The 21,623-nt window shown below is 39.5% G+C and overlaps 1 protein-coding gene across 4 annotated transcripts in view; it reads right to left on the bottom strand.

Annotated features, from left to right (window-relative positions):
- Fmn1 (formin 1) overlaps positions 1-21,623 on the bottom strand; it is a 434,422-nt gene that overhangs the window by 87,395 nt on the left and 325,404 nt on the right. For all 4 annotated transcript variants that reach the window (XM_045156457.1, XM_045156456.1, XM_004669715.2 and 1 more), the window contains one exon: positions 15,758-15,850. In XM_045156457.1, coding sequence (XP_045012392.1) covers positions 15,758-15,850 — 93 coding nt within the window. The remainder of the gene's footprint in view (positions 1-15,757; positions 15,851-21,623) is intronic.

The raw sequence follows: 21,623 nt of genomic DNA, 5'->3' as shown, positions 1-21,623 counted from the left end.
CTTGTCAGTCCACAGAAGTATAAAAGTAATGAGTTGTCAGCAGGTAATGTAGCACTGAATAACCAGGGCACACACTACACAACTAATACTATAGGCTATAATTAAATCTTCACAGATAAATTCAAGCTCCAGGTGCAAAAAACTGAGTGCACCTTGCTCATAATTGTATCTATAGAAAAGAGTACAGAGCTCAGAGCACAGTAAGATCTAGCAGAAATGTAATGCTTTTCAAGTTAGGGGAAAATGAAAACTTAGAGATCAAGTTTTAAGTTACATTTAATGAACAGTTTGAACAACATTCTCTGCTAGTATGGCAAAAGAGGAACTCATGATGAGCAGTATCTTCTATGAAATCAAATTCTGACTTTGCCTAAGAAATGGAAGCACAGCACAAGGGAATTTGAATGGAGGGGAATGGGATTATATTGGATACTGTGCCTGATGGCTGACAATGTTTTAAGTTGACTTGCCAGTTGTAATGACCTTACATATAAGGTTTGTGCTATTACCTCTATCTTTGAGATGAGGGAACTCATCCTTGTTTTGATAAAGTAAGTTTTCCAAAGTCAGAAAGTTAGAAAGAGATTTTAACTCATGTTTTTATATTTCTAAATTCAGTTCTCTTTGTACTATAGTCTTCCAGGAGAGTACAATACAAGCAAGAAAACAATTTAAAAGAGATGCAAAACCCACCCCTTGAATCTTATCCAGGATTATCTAGCTTCATTAATTGCTGTTGACATGCTGGAGCCCATTTCACCACATGAAGCTCAGAACAATTATAGTTAATGCCACAGCCATGAGGACAAACCAGAAACCAATGCCAGAGGAAGCTTAAGATTAAGAAAGCACAGGGTCACACATGTATATTATATACTAGGCTCCATTCTAGAATTATGAAACTAGAGGGAAGATCTTAAAAGAAGAATAGTACCATCTTGGGAATGACGTAATTTCAAGTAGAGAGTTTAGTGGCCTCAATAAGCAGATGCTTTGGTTATTTCAATGAATAATTTGGATGCCAACAATTTTGTGAATTCTAGAGCGGGAGGTGAAGTAGTCCACAGCAAAAGCCTTTTTTTTCCAGGTGGAAAAAGAATGAACTATCAAAATTTGAATTCAGGAAGGTAAACATTCAAGTTTGGTTAAAATTATGAAGGGGCATGAACTGACATTACATATTTGCTACCGTGAGAAAAACTGTGTATTCCTACTTAAAAGTGTTCTGATCTACTAAAAATACATTTTTTAAATAAAATTTTTTATTTATTTATTTGACAGCGACAGACACAGAGAGAAAGACAGATAGAGGGAGAGAGAGAGAATGGGCGCGCCAGGACTTCCAGCAAACGAACTCCAGACACATGCGCCCCCTTGTGCATCTGGCTAACGTGGGACCTGGGGAACCGAGCCTTGAACTGGGGTCCTTAGGCTTCACAGGCAAGCGCTTAACCACTAAGCCATCTCTCCAGCCCTAAAAATACATTTTTTTGCAAATGTTATGTGGTATGTATGCATGTGTATTTGCACGTGTGTGAGTGTGCCTGCATGTATGTATGCATGTAGAGGCCAGAAGTTGATGTCACATGTCCTCCTTGATCAATTTCCACTCTATTTATGGAAGCAGGGTCTCTCATTTGAACCTAGAGGTCTCCAGTTCAGTCTAGCTAGCCTGCTTGCCCTAAGGATCCTGGAAATTTCTCGTTTCTGCTCTCCAAATGCTAGGATTCCAGGAGGCTGCCCCAGAATTTATGTGGGTGCTGGGGATCCACTCCTCATACTTGTGTAGCAAGTGCTTCACCTACTGTGTCAACTTCACAGCCCCTCAAATGTATATTTTTAATTTCCAGAAGAAAAATACTATAAATAAAATTTATAGACAGCACTACCAGAAACAGATATATCTGTTCTTAACTCAAAGGCCTAACAAAAGGACTAAGTACTAAATGATCATTTCTCTAGCCTCATTTTATAACCTTTTAAAGTCAGATTCTAATATGGAAAATTAGCGTGGTGGTGCATGCCTTTAATCCCAGCACTCAGGAGACAGAGGCAGAAGAGTTGCTATGTGTTCAAGGCCAGCCTGAGACTACCTAGTGAATTTCAGGTCAACCTGGCTAAAGTGAAAAACCTATCTGGGGGATCGGGGGAGAAGGGCTGGGGAGACAGTTCACTTGTTAAGGTACTTGCTTCACAAGCAAGAGAACCTGAGTTCAATATCTAGAAACTGTGTAAAATGCCAGGTGTGGTGGCGGACACCTGTAATTCAAGCAGTGGAGGTGCAGAAAAGAAGGAACACTGGGCCTCTCTGACTTGCTAGTCTAGCTTAATTGGAGAGCTCCAGGCCAATGAGAGACCCTGTCTGAAAGGAATAGAGCAGTGTTCCTGAGGATGGCACTTGAGGTTGTTCTCTGGCTGCCCATGCCTATGCACACATGTATGCACATCCATATGCAAAGGTGCACCCCCCCCACATGAACACACATACACACACAAATGAAAAAAAATGTAAAAGCAAGTTTTCATCATTCTTCTAATCTGCTAGAAAGTAGACATTGACTAGTGTTGCAGTTTCAAAGGAAAACTAAATTTGTTAGTTCTGTGGCATTTATTGCCATTTCCTATCATTTTAGGTCATTAGGACAAAGTACCTACACTAGATCCCAAAAATCAAATGTTTGCAGTTCAAATCAGTGGCCACTAGGTGGTAATATTGTGGATTTTGGTAGCTATGGTTTGTGATCCCTAAGGCATGGCATCTTTGATGGAACATCTCTTCTGTCATTAAGATGTAACCACAGTGATTACAATTACATTTTCTACAACTGTGGACAAAATCTGTCCCCTCAGTGCCTTTTTAACATGCTCACTTTACTTACTTACCTAATTTTTATGCTAATTATATTTACTTTGATACACAAATTACAACAAAATGGAAACTTTAAGTCCAAGATAAATCCAGATATGCTTGGCAGTTTTGGCTAACTTTTAGAGGAGATAAGCATGATCTTCCTTCTCACAGTGAATATAGCCTTCTGTAGTTAAATATTTTCATTTGGAATTGGTACCAGCACTCAATATGCCATTGGGTAAGGAAACCTGTGTGGTTTCCTGAACCCCACTCCCTGAACCATCTAATGAGACTGTGGAGAATGACTGAGAACGTAACAGCAGGAGTGGCTAATACATACAGTGTCAGGATAATAGCTAAATACTTTTCATATGCCCTGGGACCCTACTAGGGCTTTCACAATTATTTTTTTAAAGATAAATAAGCTCAGAGAAGAAACAGACCTGAATGATTAGAAATAATGTGACCTTTCCATCGTTGTAAATTCTCTACAGAATCATGTATTGTATGATAATTTGCAAAATAACTTGCAAAAGGCAAGATAAATGTTAAGTTCTTCCATCACAAAAAGACAACAAGAACTTTAGTGAGAGAGGAGGCATGTGACTGCGCCTGCTGTGATTAAAACCTTGCCATAGTTTCTTGAAGTTTCCTTTCAAGAGGAAGTTGCTATGGGCCAACCATTACTTGGTATAATTTATCATGAAAGTAACTATTATGCAAGATGCAGAGCTCAATATTGATTCCACAGAATACTCACATCCTTGTCATCACAAGCTGTTTTTTTTCTTAGAATTTATTACTGAAATTTTGTTGTAATTATTGGGAAGATAAGTAAGGTTGTTTATTAGACTCCTGGGAAGGGTCTCCCAGGTTAGGCTATTATCCTAGGTTGTGGCAAGTCTACTGCTCTGCTTTTTCTATTTTATTTTTTAAATTTAATATATCTTATTTATTGATTTGAGAGAGAGAGAGAGAGAGAAAGAGGTAGAGAAAGAGAGAGTGAGAGAGAGAATGGGAGCGCCAGGGTCTCCAGCCACTGCAAATGAACTACAGACACATGAGCCCCTTGTGCATCTGGCTAACGTGGTCTTGGGGAATTGAACCAGGGTCCTTTGGCTTTGCAGGATAGCACCTTAACCACTAAGACATCTTCTCCAGCCCTGCTTTTTCTATTTTAATTGAGGTGATATAAAAGCTTATTTTTTTAATCCAAAAAATCTTGGCACAGAGAGAATGAGTGACTTTAAAAGTTACCAGAATGGCACAGGACAATACCGGGGATGAGATCAGATTGACTATGTATTAGAAAGTTAACAAACTACTCAAACTCAATTTCTTTGCCTGAAGAGTTAGGGTGACAAAATCTGTCTCAAAGGATTGCTGCAAGGCTTACATGAAGCAACCCACTTCAGCTGGTAGGTCACACAGCAGCTTGTCTACTCCCCAGTTGAACTTAAAACAATTTCCCATAGAGATTGACAATGGAAACTAAATGTTGTAAATGAACACTAATGAACATTAATGTTTTATGGCTCATATAGTTCATGACACTGTACTGTAATATAAAATATCACCTTATAGACAAGAGAAGAAAGGTCAGATACACTGAAGTGGCAAAACTCATTCATGCTCAATATAAAACCTCCTAACTTCTAGCCTAGTAAACTCTCCACTTCATTTGGAACTTAAAACACATATTTATTTTATTGTACCTATACTTAACTATACTGCATCATGCACAGAGATTTCTTAAGTGGTAGGCCTCATACTAAGGTCTCATGCTTCTTACATCATAATGTAAACATGTACAGAAGTATTGCTGTCAAAAAGAATATGTGAAATAGACTTACATTTTAGGGAGTTTAAAAAAAAATTTTTTTTTTAATTTATTTCTTTGAGAGTGACAGACAGAGAAAGAGGCAGATAGATAGGTAGAGTATGGGCATGCCAGGGCCTCCAGCCACTACAAAGGACCTCCAGACGTGTGCATCCCTTGTGCATCTGGCTAACGTGGGTCCTGGGGAATCGAGCCTCAAACTGGGGTCCTTAGGCTTGACAGGCAAGCACTTAACCGTATATAAGTATGACAGGAAGAGTAATTGGAATAGCTTAGCTCCGCATAAAGATTGAAACTTCAGAGGTGGATTCTATTTTTTTTCAAAAGGGATAAGCGGAATATGGGAAGGGAATATGGAAAGGGAAAATATGGGATAACAAAAGGTCACCGCCATGCCTAGAAAAGGCATACACATAGAAAGAAAGAGCCCAAGTCACTTGTCCCCAACTTCTTCCTTATCAACAAGGGGTTTTGGTGCTTATAGCTTCAGAACTGTGGTAAAGGACAGCAAATTTTTCCATGAGGGAAGGGAGAAGCAGGTCCTAGTAACACATTAATATTCACATGGCTCCAGGCCTTACTCACATTTGTAAAGATGACTTGAAGTTATAGTGCCTGTTCCAATAAAGCAATGAAAGTGTCCAGTGTCATGTGCTTGGAGTAGCGGGTGCATCACTGAATGTGACTTTGATTACGGGCTTAATTATCTGGTGCTGGAGCAGAGAGAAGACCCAAGACAAGGTAACAATATTTGCTTGACTTCTCTCTAGACCTTACTAATACCACCTCCCACTTATATGGAGTTCTGAGACACTGCTTATAAACAAGGACAAACTATTCTTTCAAGAATTAGAGTTAGGAACATATGCCTGTAATTTCAGCAGTCAGGAGGCCGAAGCAGGAGAATCAGGTGGTTCAAGTTCATCCTCAGCTACACAGTGAGATTGAGGCCAGCATGAGCTACATGAGACCTTTCTCAAAAAAAACAAAACAAAACAAAACAAAACAAAACAAAACAAAACAAAACAAAACAAAACAAAACAAAACAAAAAACAGCCAGAGGAAGGAAATTAAAAAAAATTAGAGTTAGTTTTCTAAGGCAAATTGCTCCTAAAAAGATGAAATTCTGACAATGGTCTTGATATATAAATGACTGATATTTGGTCCTACCCTGTGATTAGGCATGGACACTTGTGTGTGTGTGTGTGTGTGTGTGTGTGTGTGTGTGTGTATGTGTGTAAATTATGTGTGGTACAGTGACATATGCATGTGTGTATGTGTGCAGATGTGCACATGTGTGTGGAGACTAGAAGAAATCTTCAACTGCCTTCTCTGTTGCTCATCCATGTATTTCCTTGAGTGTTCATATGTGTGAAAGTGCACAATCACATATGTGTATGTGGGGTCAGAGGGCAACCTCGGATCACTAAATGTCATTCCTCAGGTGCTAGCCACCTCTTTTTTTTTTTTTTTTTTTTTTTTGAGGCAGGCTTACTCATTGGTCTGGAGCTCTACAGGGAAATTGGCTTGCCACTGGGCCCCAGAAATCCACCTTTCTCTGCCTTTCCAGCACTGGGATAACAAAAGGTCACTGCCATGCCTAGTTTTATTATTTTTTTTAATGGGAAGCTCAAACTCATGTCCTCATGCTTGGAAGGCAAGTACTTTACCGAAAAAGCCAACTGGACACCTGGTTTTTAGAAAAATATTACAGATAACAGGAAGATAATAGGAGGTGTGGGAAAAAGGAAAAGGAATGTGAGAATAGGGAAAAGGGGAGAAAGTAAAGAACTTTTCTTTAGGGAAAACATGAACTTTCTGCAGAAATTTCTAAAAATAAATTAAATTAAAAAATCCAAACTAACTACTTAAGGAGCCTCTGATAAGACAGCTTTTCCACCCTCCCAGAATTAATACTCTGTTACTTTAGGAGGCTAGAACTCACAACATGTTCTCTAACTTTTGGTCATCTGGTGACATTTGAAGCCATCCCTGCTGGCACTTTCTTGAGTCATCATGAGATGTACAAGAACCCATTTTGGTGCATCAGTGCTCATCCCAAGTCATAGTTCTTCCTGGCATAAGCACTGTGAACAATGTGAAGATTTATTTCCTTTCATAGGTCATAATGTCCAGATCACTGTTTCTTCTTCATAACTGCTGAGAGCAATGACTCAGCTAGTTTTATTTCTACAGCCCAGAGGTTGATGTGAGGAAGTTACATATCACCTGCTCTTGTTACATGCATATGCCCAACACAGCCATTCATTTTGCTGTGTCCGTGTGTGTATGTTTGTATGCAATGTGGTATGTGTGGTATATACACATGTATGTGCCCTGTGGCACTCCATGTGTTGGCCTGTGGAGACCACAGCAGAATATCTGTGTCTAACTCCTGTGCTCTTCCAACTGTTCTTGTTTGAGCCAGTGTCTCACACCGATTTCAGAGTTTGTTGTTTTTGTGAGCCAGGAGATTCCTTGGTCCTGGCTCCCCTTTGTGGGACTTGGATTAAAGTCATGTGTGGCCATGCCCATCTGTTTGTGTGGGTTCTAGAGATTTGAACTTGGACTGTTTAAGGCCTTCTTAGGCCTTCATGCTTGAACAGGAAGCACAGCCACTGAGTCATATTGCCATCCCAGAATATATGAGGTCTAAATACCACAGTACATTATAGACCAAGCATGTTCCTTAATAGACTCCACCTTTTACTAATTCTGAAAGAATTTAAACAGGAAAATCATGAGTGAAATACAAATGGCCACTAAGTACACAATTCAGGCTGTTGTGTATGAATTCAGCAAATAGTGATCTTTTTTTTTTTTTTTTTTTTTTGAGGTAGGGTCTTGCTTTAGCCTAGGCCGACCAGGAATTTACTATGTAGTCTCAGGGTGGCCTCAAACTCACTGTGATCCTCCTACCTCTGCCTCCTGAGTGCTGGGATTAAAGGCGTGCACCACTACACCTGTGATTAATGTTTGATACACATCAGACCGAACCTCTGTTATAGGCTCAGAGAAAGTGAACAGGGTCAGAGAGCCATAATCCCAACCGTCACAGAGTATATAGCCATTTGTATATTGTAATTATCTGCATACAATGTGGAGAATCAGAACTAGGCCTACCCTTTGTTTGATTTTAGCTTGGTAAATTTAAAGCTTATTTTTTCCTTAGAAAATGATTTCTTGACACTAAGAAGAATATTGTGTCAGCTGGTCAAATAATCTCAGAGAAAGTAAGACCATAAGGGTTCATTCAGAGTAACTTTGAATTTGACATTCTTCATGAATACCAGGTAAAATTAACAGAGAGAGATAAGGCCAAGTGTGGGAGAGTGCTGGTATTAGAGCCAGTTTAAGTTACAGCCCTCCTTGCCAAAGCTGTAAATATAAATGACCAATTTAACAGCAAGAAAAGACCACCTACACAATCTATACTAAGGATCTAATCAGTTACTCTGTGCCTTCTTTCAATTACAGGATCCCTGCCATGTTTATGGGGAGGTTTAATGTGAGCATCACATTTTTGAAGACCATATCATTATGACCATGTTTGATCTGAGGGTGGGAAAGCATGAGCTAAAACAAAATGAAACAAAACGCCTGCACAAGATTGTTTAAAACTGAGCTGTAAATTAGAATCGACAAGAGCCTACTGTGGAAGAGAAGAAAACATGTAAGGCAAAAAGTTTAAATGCCATGGGGATTGCAACCCAGAAAAGTGGTGCCATTAAAATCACTTTCAGTTCTGCTCAGGAAATGAAGATTAGATGAGGGTAAGTACCATGGCTTTGTCAACACTATTTAAGGGCATTTGGAGAAAGGAAGGATGACAGAAGACAAACGCAGCATTTCCACTCTCATGTGGCAACAGGAAATGATTTACAAATGAAAAACTAAGCCATCATCGTTACAAGAACTGCACTACACTTTATGTAAAAGTAATCCTAATCATGAATCAATTTGAATCACAACGAATGTGACTTTTCAGGCATACAAAACTCAATTGCCTAAGATTTTATTGGAAGATCTCTAGTAGAAAAGCAGCTTTCTTATGGAATAGTCCACTCTAAAGCAACTTTTCTCAGTTAAAGTTCTAATGTGACCCTGAGTCAGGTGCTCTGACCCTTCAGGCACCTTCTCATTCTACATCCTTCCTTTGGATCATCACATTCATTCTACTACCCTGACCTGCTACCTCCAAAGTCTCACAGGTCTCTCCCATGGACCCAACATCTCTACTTGTGTGTAACATGTGAATGTCCAAGAACACACAGCCAAAGCTGCTTCTACTCCAAATCTAGACTTCTTTGTCCATATCCAATGAGTTGTCCAAGCAAGAAAGGGAGAGCTATCCCTGTGTCCTGTTTTGCTTTACACTTGTGACCCTTCTAATGTAGCTTATTTGTTAATATGCCTTCGCCTTTCTGACCTTTACCACCATTGTTTTAGCTTAACACTTTGCTAGCCTTTTATTCTTTCAATTCTCTTAAATATAATAAATTTACTGATTCCAAGTTGCACACAACAACACTAGACAAACAAGCCCAGCATGAGCTCGTCATTTCTGTGCACAATATTCTTCAACATCTTCTGTTGGGACAATATAAAAGTCAGGTTCTTTAGCAAGTCCTGTGGCGACTGTCCTCTCCTTTTTGGTCTTGAGTTCTTCACATAAGCCCAATGACCAGGCCGAACCATGTCTCTTGCCACCCCCAAGTGTGGTAATTGAAATGTGGTAGTGTAAATGTCTAGCCTCATAGACTCAGTTTTTATTTTTTAATTATTAAAATTGTGCTTACAACTTTAGTCTCTAGCAGGCAGATCCCTGCTACAGAGGGCATGTCACTGAGGGTGGCTCCTTGGGTCCAGCCCAAAGGTATAAAGAGCAGTTTGAACTTGGGGGAGGGTTGTGCTCACTACTTCTTGGTGTTTGCTTTTTGCAGTTGTCTCTCTCTGCTTGGATGTAAGGAAATGCTTCTTCTGCCATGGATCTGTAAGCTGAAATAAACCTGTTCCTCCCATCAACTGTGTGCTGGGATGTTCGTCTCAGCAATGTGGAGCTGATGACAACACTAAGCACATCACATCTTTTATCCTCCTGAGATTTTCAATATCTCCTTATGTATGGCATGCTCTTCCTAGCCTGTCCTGTGAAAATTCCTCATTTGTACACACAGTAGTCAGAGGAAGAAGGGAAAGGTGATAGGATCTTCTCTGCCATAGGACTACCCTAGAGAAATACTCAGAGTCAGTTTTTACTGTCACTGTCAGCAGCACCTCTGACTCTTTTTCAAGTCTTACCAAAAAAGGATTTCCTTTGCTGAAACTTTTCTGTAGCCTACCCTGGAGTGTTGGACACTCTTCCTCTCTGACTCTACAGACATAATTATAGTGTCATATTATGTCAACTCCATGGCTGATGGAATGTTCACATTTCAGCATTTCTAATGTGGGGGACTTGTAATATACATGTCATGGCTTATTGGTCAGCAATCTTTTTCTTTAGCAGCATAGGTAACAATGGGGCCACTTACAATGAATAGGGAATAAGATAAGTATTATTATATAAAATTGCCATAAAATATAAACATAAAATACTCCAAGTAAGTAATGTATACTGGTGTCAGGTAGAGAATTTTACATTTTCTATGTAGTAAAATAGCTATGTGCAAAAGAAGGTAGTACAGTATCTTCCACATGTTTCCCACCATGATGCTCAGTCTCACCTCAGTTCAGGAACAATGCAGTCAAGTGGCCACAGACTAAACCTATGAGACTATGAGCCAAAATGTTTGTTCAAGGGGTGGGAGATATGGCTTAGCAGTTAAGGCACTTGCCTGTGAAGCCTATGGAACCAGGTTTAATCCCCCAGTACCCACGTAATCCAGATGCACAAAGTGGCACGTATCTGGAATTTGTTTGTATTGGCTACAGGTTCTGTGTGTGCCTTTTCCCTCTCTCTCTCCCTCTCTTAAATAAATATATTTAATTTAATTTTAAAATATTTAAAATTATTAATTATGAAGTTTACTGAGGGGAAATCACAAATTGTGGGGTTTATTTAAGGGAGCTATCACAAATTGTGGGGTTTAGGAAACATGCTCTCCTCTGGAAACACTGTATAGTTTATAAGATTCACTTAAGAGAAATTGAGGTTTGAGGGGGAAAATCTGGGGTAGAGCCATAAGCATGTAGATTTAAGAGAAATTGAGATTTTTTTTTTAAGAGAGAGAGAGAGAGAGAAAGAGAGCGAGAACGCACATGCACACATTGTTGGCCAGGGTCTCAGTCACTGCAATTTAATGCCAGGCTTGTGCCATCTAGTGAGCATGTGTGACCTTGTGCTTAACTCACCTTTATGTGTCTGGTTAACAAGGGATCTGGAGAGTTGAACATGGTCCTTGGGCTTTATAGGCAAGCCCCTTAACCACGAAGCCATCTCTCCAGCCCCAAACTGGGACTTCTAAAGAATTTATTTATTTATTTGAGAGAGAGAGAGAGTTAGATAGAGAGAGGAGAGAGATAGAGAGGGAGGGAGCGAGAATGGGTGTACCAGGCCCTCTAGCCACTGCAAACAAACTCCAGATACATAAGCCACCATGTCCATGTAGCTTACGTGGATACTGGGGAATTGAACCTGGTCTTTAGACTTCGCAGGCAAGAGCCTTAGCTGCTAAGCCATCTCTCCAGCCTGAAACTGAGGTTTTAAAAGAGAAATTACAGTAAAGCTGGGAGAACTGAGGCTTTTAAAAGAGATTAGAGTAAGGCTGCTGACACATGGAAAGAGAATCTAGGAGCTTGTGTTGGAAGCTTGGGAAGAACCCGTACATGGTAGATTCAGAAACCAGAGGAAAATCATGCACGTGATCAAAGAGAGAAGTTACCCCAAACTATAAAGCAGAGACAAGCAGAACAGCCATACAAACCAAGAAACAGTTTTATGCTTTTCCCCTTACCCAGCCAGGCTTGGGTGAGGGGAAATCCAGACTCATGTGCAAGCTAGCAGAGGGGCTAAGAGTTGGAGCTGAGCTGGCAGGGTGGAGTCTAAAAAATATTTCTTTTTTTAAGAAGGGAATATTATTTGGTATTCCAATAGTATTCAAGAGATGTTCCACATGTAAATCCTGCTAGTTGGTAAAGCCCCAGCCCCTAAACCATGTTATGCTTCACTTAGGCACCATGTAATCCTTGGCCATAGATCCTGAACATACACCTCTGAACCTAGAGCCATGGTCTGTTGTGGTGCTGTGCTGTCTCTTAAGCAGTTCTCACTGGCTGCTAACCGATAAACAGACCTAGAGGCAAAGTGGGCTTGGAGCTCTGTACTGTGATAATGAAGCTGAGAGGTAGAGCTGTAACATGTGGAGGACCATAAAGGAAGAGCTGAGAAAGGACCATTGTGAAGACTAGTACTTCCAATATAGTGAGGACCACAAACTGAGATATAAGTTGTCTTAGTAGATACAGTTTAAAAATATATGTAGATTAATTAATATTAATGATATATTTCACTTATTTAACCTAATGTGCCCAAGGTATTCATACTACAATATAAGTCAATATTACAAAAACAGAAAGAAATTATTTTACATGGTTTTTGGAAATCTAGGATTGTGACTCACCATGCTGTAGGTTGCTCAACAGCCATAAGTGGCCAGTGTCTGCATATCAGACAGTGCAATTCCAGACTGTTTTTACAAACTGAGTTAAATAAGGTAACAACAGCCAGGCTATTGTTCAGTGGACTTTCACCCCATAAAGTCAATTCTCCCACAATATTTCTTAGTTTTAGAGGTAGGGTTTCACTCTAGCTCAGGCTCTCCTGGAGTTAACTAAGGAGTCTTAGGGTGGCCTCGAACTTATGATGATTCTCCTACCTCTGCCTCCCAAGTGCTGGGATTAAAGACATGTGCCACCATGCCCAGCTTTTCTTAGTTTTTTTAAAAACAGAATGTAATATTCCCTTTCAATTCCTATTGTGTCTTGTTTTTGACTAAATTTTGTTTTAATCTTGATCTAATATTATTCCTGTTAAATCTGTCAGTTAAAGACGATCCAACTATATTCCACAGTAGTTCTTTGTCTAATAAGAATGCCCTTGGGACAGGATAAAGGAATACAATTCATATTAGTAGTCTCAGGATCTTACATAGAACAGATTATGAATATATATTCCTAAATATACATTAAAGAGAACTAAAGTAGACAATAAGAAACTTTAACTTGAGATCCATATTTGAAGACCCTGGATAGTGATAAAAATATTCTAATACCCAGTCCAACACTAAAGGATCACCCCCGAGAGAAGCTGGTGGTAGGTCTGGGGGTTGTTCTGGGTATTGAGACTTAAAAGTCCTCCTTCTACCCCCAGTAAAGCTAGTGTGCCGCAGGACTAAGGACCACTGCTCAGGGGCTTTTGCAGAACAGACCTTGCTTCTTGGTCCAGAAGTTACTTGAGAAACTCGGTACGTGAAAACTTCCAAAGTATCAATGAATCTTGAGGTTTAATCTATTCGTACTTGTCTTCTATTTTTAAAAAGTAATTAAATTTGGAATGTGAGTATATTAAGATATTTCTGGTTTAAAGAGGACCATCATGATATGGAGGCAGACAAAACCTAAATATACACAATGCATAATTTTCCAGATACAAAATAATAACAATTGAATAACTACAGACTCACAGTCTACATGCAACTCATTTCAAGTTAATTCTACATAGGTAAATATAACAGGCATTATGAGTTAGGGGTAAGCAAAATGAAGCATCTCATGCTTTTTTTTTCTGGCCATAGTACACAAGTGGAAAAATACATATGCAAGACAATTACCTTAATAAGTCACCTATAAAACCTACCTAAGGGCTAGAGAGATGGCTTAGTGGTTAAGGCACTTGCCTGAAAAGCTAAAGAACCTCGGTTTGATTCCCCAGGACCCATGTAAGCCAGATGCACAAGGTGGCACATACATCTGGAGTTCATTTGCAGTGGCTGGAGGCCCTGGCATGCCCATTCTCTCTCTCTGTCTCTCTGCTTCTCTTTCTTTCAAGTAAATAAATAAATAAAAATAAAATATTTTAAAATCCCCACCTAATCACAGTTGCATAGCAGATGATGTTGGTATTATTTGCTCTCAAAATGGTGCTGATCCTGATGACATTACTGCCATTATACATGAGGCTCAGTAATAGCCAACTATGGATTCTGCTTCACACAAACAGTCCCTTGTTGTGGAGGAAGGAGCTGCGATGGCTGCACGAAGGATGCAGCTGGTGTGGAGCTCCTTTGACTCATGGACTGAGAATTTCCCTGTTAATTCCCAAAGCCATACTTTGTGAACTGACCCCACTTAACAGTCTTTTGTTGATGGTGTGGTATCATGTGGCCTTTTCAGTAATAGGAACAGCACGTGCAAATATCCCTGATGGTGTCTATGTGCATTTCCTCTGGTCTTCTCATATGAATAAAGGTCCCTTACTTACACTGCATAATTATTCTCTTTCATATCTTAAACTGAACTCAAAAAAATTAAAATAGGAAATACCTAAAAAGGCATTTCACTTTTATGTTCACTAACCCTGATCAACAAATGCTTCAGAGTCACACCAAAACCTGCAGAAGAAATCTATCAGTGTGAAAGGCTAATAGTCCCAAATAATATATGATTTTCACTAGACCCTAATTTATTGAGATGAAGAATCAGCATAAGTTTCCAGGTTGCTGTTCTCATAGGACCAGGATACACTCACTCTCCACTTGTCAGTGCTGGTCACACATTTAGGCAGAAGGCTCTACAAACCTTGGGATTTTTCAGGTGACATGTACAGAGATTCAGGAAGAGACCAAATGGTTAACCTTCAAAATACTTCAAAAGCAGGAAGCCAGCTCCTTGGAGGCTAGCCCTCAGAGTGCTGTAAAGTGCTACATGGGCTGCTAGGGGAAAATGATCACCAAAGTTGAGAACAAGCAAGAGATTCTGACAGATATGAAATCAATCAGCCAGGAAAAATGTATACATCTGTACAATAGTGGCACTCACCTATGTGGATAACCAATTGACCTCAGATTGGATAAGAGGCATGCTTAGTGGGAAAGAACTCATAGCTGGTACTGGGAACCAAGTCAGAATCCTAATAGAGACAGTGATTATAGATGCTACTAAGAAGCTTCCACTAGTCTTTGGCCAAAAGAGTGGCTACACCCTTGAAAATCTCTTTTAATTAACTATGCTTATCCCCTTTAATCCATGCTGCTTTCACTCTTAGTTGGAGAGTCTGTTTTACTTTTTCCAGAAGGCAGCAAAAACTGGGAGGCCCAAAATACATTAACATGACAAGAAAATGGAACTGACTCCATATCCTGAGATGAGCCACCTCTTGCACATCAGCCAGGGTCCAGGGGATTCCACGGGGGAAATGGCAAGTTAAACACGAGTGCTGCCCTCACAATGAGCCTGACAACCTGTGCCAGGGAGATGATGACAGATACTGAGGACACTCAAAATGTATCAAAACAGAAATCCAGAAATTGTGAGAACTCATCACTACAGGAGACTTATAACATAACAGTGAGGGCTCAGGGAAAATTGTGGAAGATGGGAGCAGAATAAGAGTCACAGGGTTCAGAGACATTGTGCCCTCCACACAGTGACTGCTGCATTCATAACCTATAATCCCATGGTGAATATGAGTAACCTCACTGAGGAGGGTCCTCAGTGGAATGGGGGCAGGGAGGAGGGGACATAAGAGGATAATATGAAGGGAATGGGACCAACACATGATTTGTCCATACAAAAAAGTTTCTAATTAATAAAAATAAATTAAATATTTCAAAAGCAGGAATAACAGTAAGGAATTTAAAGTACTAAAATGGACATGAAAGGTGATATAAAAGCTATGGGCAGCTCAATACACACCAAGGATATCACCATCATTGGAAGATGGATTAATGGAACCAGGGTGATGCTTGGCATTAGCCAGGATGCAAGGGCCAATGGTCTTAGAGACAGAATTGTGGCATGAAAGACACTGTAACATATACCAGAAGTGCAACTGATAAACCTCCTACCTTTCTGGAAGAACTCCTCTAGCTTGTCCTTGAAAGGCTGGAGGTATTCCTTTGGGGACTCCTTACACACCACCTTCATCTGTTGCTCACTTGCTGCAAAGGAAAATATAGAGTGAGATTTCACCAATAACACAATAGCACATTTACTGAGCTCCTGCTCAGGCACTATGTTATGTGATCAACTGCACAGATGCATTGTCAATCATGGTCTAACAAAGTGAGCGAGGGAGGATTGCAGGTAATTGTATGCTTCTCTTTAGGATCAGGAAAATGTACCATTTTCCATTTTCATTTTAGCAATCCAGGAGAGTCTCTGACTTGGAATAGAACCACAATATTAGAGAATCCTCAGACTACCATGCACATCCCACACCCTATTGGAAGGCGTTTATTCTATTCCTCATGCTTCCTAATGACCCACCCTTTCTACTAGGATTTGATTATAATTTTATGTGATTTATATCAGATAGGATATTCCATTCAGATAGGATTTATAATAGGTTGCTCTTTTCATAATCACATTGCCTCAAACTGGAAAGTTCTGATATGGCTACACAGAAATTATAATAATTTAGATTTTTCTATCACAAAAGGAAACTAATCCAGGCAAGAGTCATCTTTCAAAGTCTGCTATGTGCTCAGATGAGCGGCAGAAATGTACCAGGAAAAGAAAGGTTTCATTTCGTAAGAGCCAAATTGTGATCATTGTTCTCTATAGACCCAGCCAGAAATTACTGATAGATCCTTGTGTAAGTGGACAAATTAAAGCCTTTCACCATAGTCAAATCATGTCACTTAATTTAAATACAGCAAAAGGGCTGGGTATGCTGGTGCATACCTGTAATCCTGGCATTTGGGAGGCAGGGGCAGGCCAAACATTGTTCAAAGCTAGACTGAGCTGCATAGGAGCTCCAGGATAGAGCTTGGGGACAATATGAGATGCAGTCTCAAAAAGGAAAAAAGAAGGAAGGAAGCAAGGAAGGAAGGAAGCAAGGAAAGAAAAAGAGGAAGGAAGGGCAAAAGAGAGACAGAGAAATGTGTATTTCATGTATTGGAGGAACTGATAGGCATAAAGTAAGACATTTTAGAAGACAGGGATTAGGAAAGTTCCAACCAGTTAGTAGTTTGGAGTTTTTACAAGCATTCCAGGACCTCTACTATAGACAGAGCATCAAACATGCCAGCAAAAAAGCATAGGAAATGCTAAAGAGGCTAGTCAAGCATCCTTTCAAAGTGGTTGCTTTTTGACACAGGGTCTTGGTATGTAGTCCAGGCTAATTTTACACTCTTAGTGCTCCTGCCTCGGTTTCCCATGCTGGGACTGCAGAAGTGAGTCACGAGACCTGGATTATCTGACACATCATTTGCAATAGTAGCAACCAGATTGCCAGAATCCTGCTCTGCACTGGGAAAGGAAGAATGAAAGCATGGTTTGAAGGATCCTGTGAAGTTTTCTAAGTACAGAATAACTTTCCTTCTCAGAAGGTCACCATATGATGGAGCTGTTAGGTCAAATCCAGGCTGTCTTGGCATTGTCTCTTTTGAAGAACTCTTGAAGGAACTTACCTAGAATGTGAACTATTACCTACTCTGACAACCATTCTGATGTGTCTAGGAAACCTCATCCATTGGGGTGCAAACACTGGTTTTGCTTTTCTTGTTAAGCATCTACTTTAGTGAAAAATTCAAATCCTACCTTGGGACAAATGGAAAGTTTCCTCAGCCCACCAAACCACCATCAAAACACTTGCTTTATGGATGGACAGATAGTTGGCAGTTAAAGGTGTTTTCTTGCAAAGCATGATGGCCTGGGTTTGGTTCCCCAGTACCCAAGTAAAGCCAGATGAACAAAGTGGCATGTGTCTGGAGTTTGTTTCCAGTGGCAAGTAGCCCTGGTTTACCCATTCTCTCCTCTCTGTGTCTGTTTGCAAATAAATAAAAAGCTTTTTAAAAAACATATGCTTTATATTTTTAATGTTTTTTTAAGAGCATATCTTCCCTCTCTATAACAACTACTTTGTAAGTTCTTTCTGTGATCAGATTTTTATTTCCTACCTTCCAAGCAGATGAACTTTTGGGCAATAGTAAGGACACCCTTCTTACTGCCCTCTTGCAGAAACAGCAAAAGATGGTGTTTTGAGCTTGAGAGATGTTATAGGAAACACAGAAAGAGGGAGAGAATTCAGGCAGACCTGGGATTCACTCTGAATGTGAAACAACTAAGTGGATCTTGCTGATGGAGGCAGCGTACAGCACAGAAAAAAGGCAAGGTAATGGATGAGAAATGGGTGGTTGGAAGTGACTGACATAGTTCATTATCTTTCTGGGTGTTTTGTTTTGTTTTTCAACTGGGAAGAGCTCAGGACTAACTTTGAAACCTATTCAGGGTATTTCTGGTCTCTGAAATGAAAGGGAAAAGCTATAAGGAAAAAGGTAGTAATTAATGGGATTTCACTGCTAATGTGATTTCATTAAAATCCTACATCTGGGGTTTAAGGCCCCTTATGGCAGCTTTTAGCTCTATTTACCCCATCTCTTACTAGTCACACTAAAATGATTCTGTGTTCCTGGTTCCATCTCTTTATTCTTGAGCTCTTTCCTGTCACCCTCATGGGCGTTCCTCATAGTTCTATTCTGAAAATGTTCCCTGAGATGTCATCACCTTAAAGCCTTTCTAAGCCCAACTTTCACAGCCATTAAACATCTCTTGTTCTCTGGAGTATTGATGTTTATTTTTAACTATATGTGTTGATATTAAAAAAACTTAGCAGGACCAGGCATGGTGGTGCATGCCTTTAAGTCCCAGCATTCAGGAGGCAGGGGCAGGAGGATCACTGAGTTTACTAGGAACTGGAAGCCAGACTAGAATTATAAAGTGGGTTAGAGAGAAACCCTACTTTGAAACCCCCAGACACCCTAAAAAAGAAAGCAGCAGGTGTCAACATCGAACCCGAACTCTTCCCCATTGAAAAATGAAACAAAAAGCAGAGCATGGTGGCACAAGCCTTTAATCACAGCAGCACTTGGGAGGCAGAGGCAGGAGGATTGCTGTGAGTTTGGGACTACATAGTGAGTGCCAGGTCAGCCTGAGGTAGAGCGAGGCCTTACCTTGAAAAAAACAAAAAAATTAACAAAAACAACAAGAACAAAACCCAACAACAGCAACAAAAAATGAAACAAAAAAAACACCCAGAAAATATGGATATAATGTCACTGAAGAAATGGCTTCCTTAGTGCCTTTAAAGACAAGAATGAAACATGACATTTTTTTAATGAAGCAGTAAAAACTATGTTAAAGAGATTTTCTTTGTCCATTGTGAACATATCTGGTGTAGTTATTAATGGTGCCCTGGCAGGTAAAAGAGAGGGATTTCTAAAATTAATAGAAGATGATGCAATTGTTGCTCAAAACTCACATTTAATGACCTATCACTGCACAGTATGTCAAGATAATTTGTTTGCAAAAAAGTTAAAAATTACTAACGTCATGAAAAATCGTCATCAAAGCTGTGAATTTCCTAACAGCCAAGGAATTAGATCATAGCTGATTCCAGTAATTTCTGAAAAATGTTAACTCTGACTATGGTGACATTGTTTATTTTGTGAAGATGGCCACATCAAGGCCAAATGTAAAAATGATTTTATAATTTGTGACAGGTTGTCAAGTCATTTATAGTATCAAAAAGACAAATTTGTGCCAGAAATTGACATTGAAACTGGCTTACATATTTAGCATTTTAAAAATATTTTATTTTATTTTTACTTTTTGAGAGAGAAAGAGAGAGACAGGGAGAAAGAATGGATGCACCAGGGCTTGTAGCTACTGCTTGTAGCTACTGCAAACGAACTGCACACCTTATGTGGGTACTGGGGAACTGAACCTGGATCCTTAGATGTTGCAGGCAAGCACCTTAACTGGGAATGCATCTCTCCAGACCCAGATTTAGCATTTTTAAATTGGATTTAACCACTTATTTAAATGAATTAAACATGCCTCTTCAAGGTGAAAACCAGCTCATCAATCCAATGTTTCAACAACAGTCTTCGCTGAAATTACAGAAAATTCAATGCAAGCAATTTTATGCATTTTGACACATTGAGTAAATACAGTCTTGTGAACAGTGAAAACTATGTAGCCTTTTTTCTCATTTGATGTAAGAATTTGGAAAATTTCAAGATTTTCAAGAAAATAATCCTCTGATACATGCAAATCCTTTTTCAGTTGACATAAGTATGTTACTTGACAATCTTCAAATAGATTGACATTTAATCTAAAGAAAAATTTGATCATATCTCTTTACCATATAGGTCCTACCATCCAAGAGAAAAATAACCCTGCTTCACAGTCATGCCTTATCCCAGCATCAATTTTTGGCAGCACCTGTATCTGTGAGCAACTACTTTCCAGAACCCAAGTACCTGATGAGCACCTTGAGAACTCAGTGAGAACTGTGACTACTCACATCAGATCAGATGCATTTGTTTCTCAAATACAATGTCAAATATTTCAGTTATTTTATGTTGCCCTCTTTTACTTTTATAATAAAATATCAAAAATAACAATGCATAATCCTTTAGATAGGTTTAATATGCTAACTTTATTTACTAGTGATCATACACTTGGGATCTGCTTGACATTTTACAAGACAAGGCACTATAGGAAGTAGAATTATGTGAGGACTTCTTAAGTTATTGCTTATTGGTGGTGGTGCATGTCACGAAAACTATACACAGACCTTTCCTTCCCACTCAACTGCTTTCCAGCTCTTATTAGCGCTTGTGTATCTTAGCTGTGACCAAAGACAATTCTTCGTTAGTGGTCTTTTGTGACCCAAAGAAGTCAAAAGCTGTTCTAAAGACTGACAAGCTCTGCCTCTGCAGCCATGAGGTATAAGCAAGGTAGCAAAGATGACTATCTTGAATGGTTGGCTCTAGAGGAGGCTGACATAAAGGAAAGACAGGCTTTGATCCATCATTTAACAACAACCTTTCAGGATGACACACTTTTCCAATGATATCCAGCAATGACTCTGAGAACACATGTAGCCATAGAATTTCCCATGGTATTTTCAAGTTCCAAAACTCTCAATGACGTCCAGGTCCCAATAACTCTTTTTAGAGTTTTTTCTTTTCTTTTTCCTTTCCTTTTTTTAAATTTGAGACAGAGAGGGCAAGAGAGACAGAGAGAGAATGGCTGTGTCAGGGCCTCTAGTCATTGTAAACAAACTCCAGACACATGTGCCACCTTCTGCATCTGGCTTACATGGAACCAGGAGAATCGAACCTGGGTCCTTAGGCTTTGCCAGCAAGTTCCACAACCACTAAGCCATCTCTCCAGACCTTTTAAGAGTGTTTTCATAGACACAAATGATCTAAGACATGCCTATAATTCAGAAATGGGATGGAATTGAAGCCATCATGATAATGTCTTCAAGGTTACTTTTTAGTCAGCAAAAAGTTTAGAGCTTGTTTCCCTAATTACTAAAACAAAATTTCTAGTTTTACCTAAATTTAAAGGATTGCCTACTACAGCTGATTTATCCTTGATATAGTGTCAGGAACCCATGAGGTGCCCATCAAAATGTTCAAATTTTATGAGCCATATCATGGAGTGGTAAAATGTTTGTGCATGGATGAAAAACTACCTGAGGCCAGATGGGCTGTGGTTTTTTTCTTAGTTGCAAAATGGGACACTACCCAGTTATGACATGAGAACTGAGCTAGTGCATGAAAGTCATTTGCAGAATGCCTGGAACTAGCAAGCAGGCTCATAAATATTTATGATGATTATGATTTGGTAAGACTGATCAAGGAAATATGTCACAGCCAGAACAGTAAGAGCATGATGCTGGGGATTATATGCTGC

The sequence above is a fragment of the Jaculus jaculus genome, chromosome 8 (assembly GCF_020740685.1).
Source record: "Jaculus jaculus isolate mJacJac1 chromosome 8, mJacJac1.mat.Y.cur, whole genome shotgun sequence".
In the NCBI taxonomy this organism is placed as follows: Eukaryota; Metazoa; Chordata; class Mammalia; order Rodentia; family Dipodidae; genus Jaculus; species Jaculus jaculus.
This window is presented reverse-complemented; position numbering and strand designations above follow the sequence as displayed.